At 32.9% G+C, this 5926-nt stretch overlaps 1 protein-coding gene across 1 annotated transcript in view; it reads right to left on the bottom strand.

Moving 5' to 3' along the window:
- Nucleotides 1-3024: 3024 nt before the first annotated feature.
- LOC108975564 (DNA-directed RNA polymerase II subunit RPB1) overlaps nt 3025-5926 on the bottom strand; it is a 5019-nt gene continuing 2117 nt past the window's right edge. The window contains exons 2-3 of the mRNA XM_018944124.1: nt 5401-5648; nt 3025-3685 (exon numbers count right to left, since the gene is read on the bottom strand). Of these exons, the coding sequence (XP_018799669.1) occupies nt 3262-3685; nt 5401-5648 (672 nt within the window). The 3' untranslated portion in view covers nt 3025-3261. The remainder of the gene's footprint in view (nt 3686-5400; nt 5649-5926) is intronic.

Here is a 5926-nt window from a genome sequence, read left to right as displayed (position 1 = left end):
AAGTTTAATGTTAATAAAGAAAAAAAACAATTAAAAATAAGTAGTAAGTACATACTTTTGCATAATTTATAATGTTTATTCATATTTTATTAGTTCCAGCAATTGTAGTCACCATGAAAAGATAGAAATACAAAATAGATTCTTGAAATATATGATTGATTCACGTTTCAGCACAATAGTCGGAGCTGAAAAATTTGACTAGAAAAAAATTAAAAAAGAAAAACCTTTTCTATCAACAGTCAGAGAGGTATTTGATGAAAAGGCATTATTATTGTTTTTATAATCAAACGTTTATTTTATCTCTACTTTGAAGAAAAAATTATTAATATTCAAAAATATATAATATTTAAATACAAAATGCTTTAAGGTTACATGGGTTTAGGGGCTTCAACAAAACAATTTTTTTATTATCTTATTAAATTCTAAAACACCTTTAGAATATTGTCTTCAAGTTGATCCGAGTAATAGTTTCAGAGATACAAGCTTGAGAACTTGTGTTCTCGAGGCTAGCTAGGCTAAGTGCGTCGCCTTTAAACATGTTTGTGTATTTGAGGTCGGTTGGTAAGATTTCTCGAGAACTCCACAGCCAATCTTCACCGAATTTTATATAGGTTTTTGAGATACAATTCTTAAAGCTTTGACGAAGCATTGTTTTCTTAGATTACAACTATTTGAAAAAAAAGTGTCGCAGAATTTTCAGTGAAATTTTAGTTTTTTTTTGTAAAAGTGTCTGCCAAAATACAACTTTCAGGTTTTTTTCTTCGTCCAAGTCCTAAATTAAAGTTTTTATATGAGAAGAAAATTGTTGAAAAAGGCTGTTTTTACCCGAGAAAACCCATGGAACCCGTTAATATAAAAATATTATAAATATTTGAAAATTTGTGAATTCGGGTTCTGAAGTTCTTTTTCAAAATGACTGGAAAATCAAAAAATGAATAATTATTATAAAGAAAATTTCGGGAAAATTAAGGATATTGAGAAGTTGTGGGTTCAGAATAAAAAAAATCGATATCTTGTGGATTTCCTTAAAGTATAATACCTAAGGAATATTATTTGAAAAGTTGAAGCAATAAAAACTTTTGGAGTTATTCGATAATACTGGGTAAAAAAAAATTAAACTTTTTTCGATACATAAAATCTTATATCAATTTTAGGATGTACTAGGGCTAACACTAAACAATAAAATATGAATGAAAAAGAATAGTACAAAACAAATATCATTACCAAAAATGTAAAATAACGTCTCATAAAAAAATCGAAATTTCACAGACAAATATAACCACTATTTTATAACCAAAACTCAAATTTTGTTTCAAAATTATTGGTTTCTTTTATATCCATTTTCCTTCGCCTGTAAACTTAAGAAAAGTGATGTTACGTCATTTTGCAATAATTTTTTGTCAAAAAAGTTCAAACATCAGCTACACTTAGAAATTTTTTTGTTTAATTAAGAAAAGTGCACATGATTTTCGTGAACATTTGGCTTCTGAAAGGATTTTTCACATCTCCAGCAATAATTTGCCTTCATTCCTACGTTCTGTTTAACTTGATAAGGATATTAAGGAAAGATCACGAAGGAACGAAACTCTTGTCTTGTTCTTCCCTCCCAACATACAAATATGCCTGAAAGAAATCCAGATAACAGTCCAGCATATGCTTTTTTTGGACAACCCAAAGCTTTATAAGACATTTCCAGATCATTAAGTATTTCTTCAAATCTCCCTTAACAGTTGTGTGATTCTAAAAATATTCCCTCTTTAAGTTTTGCATCGCCAAGTTTGTAGAATTTATCTTTAATATACACGCTGAAATTTGGAAGTTAATTCCCCAGATACATTACAAAAACTGTCAGAGTCGCTAAACCCCTCTCGTGGCATGTTTATGATACAATAAGCGCATATATGATGTAAGTTAGACGAATGCAATATTTATACAATACAGTCGTATAAATTAAGTTATTTAGTAAAAAATACACGTATATGAGGTCAGAAATGAAAACGTAGCTTTCACAAAATAAAGCTGGACGTGGTATATTATAAGGTATATTATAGGGTATAGTATTGGGTGTAATAGGGTTTATATTATAGGTTACATCAACAATAAGTAAATAATAATCAACAAGATCGCGTGTCAAAAATAGTGTTTATCATGGAATTAGCAAAACGTTCTCGGCCGCTTTAAAACGTAAGTGTAAAACTTAAATTGTGTTTTAGGACTTACCTGGTTTTTAGAATATATTTAGTAATAATTAGTTGTGGAGCATGCACTTCTGAGAACTTTTGGTATAAGATTTCCAAATCATTTCTCCTCTATTACGTGAAACTAGAAAAATTCAGTCTTTGCACTGCGACCTATCGTCTATATCTATGGGCCTAAGTATATAAACAACTAGATTAATTTCTATGACGATCAAAATTTGCAAATAGCACCAAAGTTTAAACAAAAATAGTTTCGGTTCCTTAAAATTTTACTTCCAGTGTTGGAAATTAAATTACTATCTTAGTCTTAGAATGTTAAAATAACCCTCAAAATTTCTTATCGTAAATAAAAAACACTTTTTATAATATTCACAATAAAACAATTTTTATTTAAACTTGACACAATTGCTTTACAAAAAAACAAGAAAAAAAAACAAAATTAAAGTTACAAAAATAAAAAGGAAGCACAAATAAATTACATATAAGAGTAACCTGAAGGAATTGTTGCAACAATTTTATGCCATTACTTTTTAGATATCACAAAGTGAACGTTCATGTAAAGGAAACAGAAGTTTGAGAGATTGAAATATGTATGAAATGTGAAATGTAATCATAGGAAAATGAGAAACAATTAAGAACACATTTAAAGCAAAGAAAATAATTGAATATTAAAGTAAATGCAAATTAAAATTGATCGCGATCATAAAAAATAAAATAAAATAAAATAAAAAACAAAATAATATAAAGCAAAACCCAAACGAAATGAAATGAAAATGAAACAAACCAAAGCATGCAGAATTTAAGTTGAAACGATAGGAATAAGTTGTATGAGAAATCGCTAGTAGTTCGAGTAGTTCGAGAAGACAGAAATGCAAGCTTAGCGCGCTGTGCCGCACAGCTGCAACGCCAGACGCAACGCGCTCAGCGCTTAGTTACAGATAGCTCAGATAGTGTTAACGCTCACATCCACATTTTTCTTTTATTTCTTCCTTCTACGTTTACCCCCGCCTCTGCCATGCTTGACCACCCCAACACCCACATACCTAAGCACAGAGACCGCCGCTTAGACCTTGTTGAAGCTGTAGCTGAAGCCGTCCGGTGTGCGATTCAGCGACAATTTGCCGGGTGGTGCGAAGCGGTGTGGATTGGGTGTGGTTTGCTGATAGTAGGGTTGTTGTTGTGGCTGTGCTTGATAGCTGTTGTATTGTGGCGCCGGTGGATTATAGGCTGGCTGTTGTGGTGGTGGATTGTAGGCGGGTGCTGGTGGCTGATATTGTGGTTGTGGTGCCTGATAGCCACCTTGTTGCTGACCGAAACCGGGGTCATTGTAACGTGGATCGTAGGAGCCATCATCGTAGTCGTTGCTGCGGTAACCGCCAGACTGTGCTGGTGGCTGGTACTGTGGCTGTGGTGCATAGCCCGGCTGTGGGACGGGTTGTGGTGGAGCTGGTGGTGCTACTGGCAAGTGATCACCGCTGGCTTGGAAACTGCGGATAAATGGAAATGATTTAAGATAACCGTTTTCTCAAACTGTTATAATTATAATTATTTAATTAAGCAATTGTTGCTAGCGTATATGTGAATTTGTAATTGCTTTACTAAGTTACTAAGTTGGCAACAATTTTATAAGCTAGTTGCCTAATTAACATTGATTGTTTGTTCACACAGAAAAATCGAAAATTGCTACATTTAACTATTCATAAGCAAGCATATAGCAGCACCTTTTATTGAGGTCTCCATAAATTTGTAACTGTTTGTAGTTAGAGTGGTTAACCAATTAGCTCAGCGGTCATAGCTGAACGCTCCAACAACTAAGTTTACAAAAAGCAAAAAAAGTAATAATATAAATCTTGATTCAATTTACTGCAGCTGAGCGATAACAATAATTTATTTATGCAGGTTTCTTACACTGAGTTCCCTCTTTCCCCTTTGCTATAAAACTGGTTTGGGCAATGGGTGGCAGCTTTAACTCAGTGTACCTAATCGCCAACAATATGGCTCCACGCACATTTGCTCAATAATTGCCTAACTGACCGCAGTTGCAATCGACCAATAAATCAAAACAGTTTGCAACACCACAAAAGACATTCACATTTAATCGTTATTGCAAAACGCACCCTATATCCTGATAGCAAACTACTTTCAACTAATAACTTCTTTCAACTTTTCTTAAACAGAAGTAAAAGTTTATAATTTATTTCAGTAAATTTATATCTCTTTTACAAAATTACCTTAGACACTAACATATGGAAGATATAAACTGTGATCTAGACTATCATAAGAAATATCCCCATGCATATTTCACTTTCATATCAAATCTCTTGAGAGTTCTAGGAATTTAAGGTGTTCAAACATTATTATGCTTGGTTATGACTTTTTCATTAAGAAAGCTCTCTCTGACTCATACTCTAATATAAAGAGCTTTCAGGTTTTCAACTTTCTGGGTTGACAAAAAGAGAGGTTAACCTTATCCCCCCTAAAAGCTAATATGCGCAAACCTTTTGAGCGCAGTATAAGAGTTCTCAATTATTTGATACGTTTTCGATTAATAAGTACTAGTTTTGGAAATGTTATGGGTATGTTTTAGTTCTCCTCTGGTCGTCTCTATTCATGCGACATATAAACATTCTCTATCTTTCCTTTTCACTCTACTTTCTAACCGTTTATTCGATGAGCACTAATTTCTATTCATATAATTATGAATAAGCCGTGGTTACCTCGCCTACTTCATGTTTCGAAAGACTAATATGACGAGTCTATTTAGTCTTGTCCATCTGTCTGTCTGTATGTACGCAAATTAGTCCTTCAGTTTTTGAGACATCGATCAGAAATATTTCACACGTCTATTTCCCACCAAGAAACTGTTTATTTGTTGGAACCACCCTAATCACTTCCCAGCTATACTAGCTGATCTATCAAAACCAAGTCGTTGTTTGAACATTATCCAAGAAATTTGGCATAGGTTACTATGCAATGCAACGGTATCATCCCTGAATATATTCAAATTGGACCACTTAGCATATTGATGTAGTGGTCCGATCAAAATTTAATTCCATAAAAACTTTATAATATTGCCCTAAAATAGGCCACGTTCTGCTTGAAGAAATCCATGTAACCTCTTAACTTGTCTCTTGTTTTTAACCCTAAAATTCTTTTTCTATCATTCTACTTCTTTTTCTGTTGCATTTCATTCTTTACTCACCCATTTTTGCCAGCAGTGTAGGAAATTGTACGACGTTCGCCTGTAGGATCTACATAACTGTAGCTACCGTGACGTGTACCATCGGCATCGGTTTCCTCCTTGAAGTTAATTCCATCCTCTTGTGTATAGGCAGCACCGAATTTGCCATCACCGGCCAGGTAACGTTGTTCACTAATGATAGCCGCTGTCTTGGGATTTTGATTGTAACCCTGACTCGCGGCAATGGCAACTAAGGTGCTTAAAAGGATCTGTTGAAAAAAGTAGAATGGAAATATTTAATTTTTTTTCTTGTTTTCTGATAAAATAAATAGTGGAACACAAAAAATTTTATGAGTAACCGTTTGGTTTGAAAATTAAACTAATATATCCTCGAAACGCAATTTTTAATCATGGCTTTCACAATTTGCTATTTGCTAATATATTAAATTTTATTAGCGAGACATTATTTAAGACATTATTTAATTTTAAATTATATGACTACAAACAAATATTAGCATAAAAAGATATTAACTATTTATTTTTTTTT

This window comes from Bactrocera latifrons, unplaced genomic scaffold, assembly GCF_001853355.1.
Source record: "Bactrocera latifrons isolate USDA-ARS-PBARC rearing strain unplaced genomic scaffold, ASM185335v1 scaffold_67, whole genome shotgun sequence".
Lineage (NCBI taxonomy): Eukaryota > Metazoa > Arthropoda > Insecta > Diptera > Tephritidae > Bactrocera > Bactrocera latifrons.
Note: the sequence above shows the minus strand (reverse complement) of the source record. Positions and strands in the feature narration are given on the sequence as shown.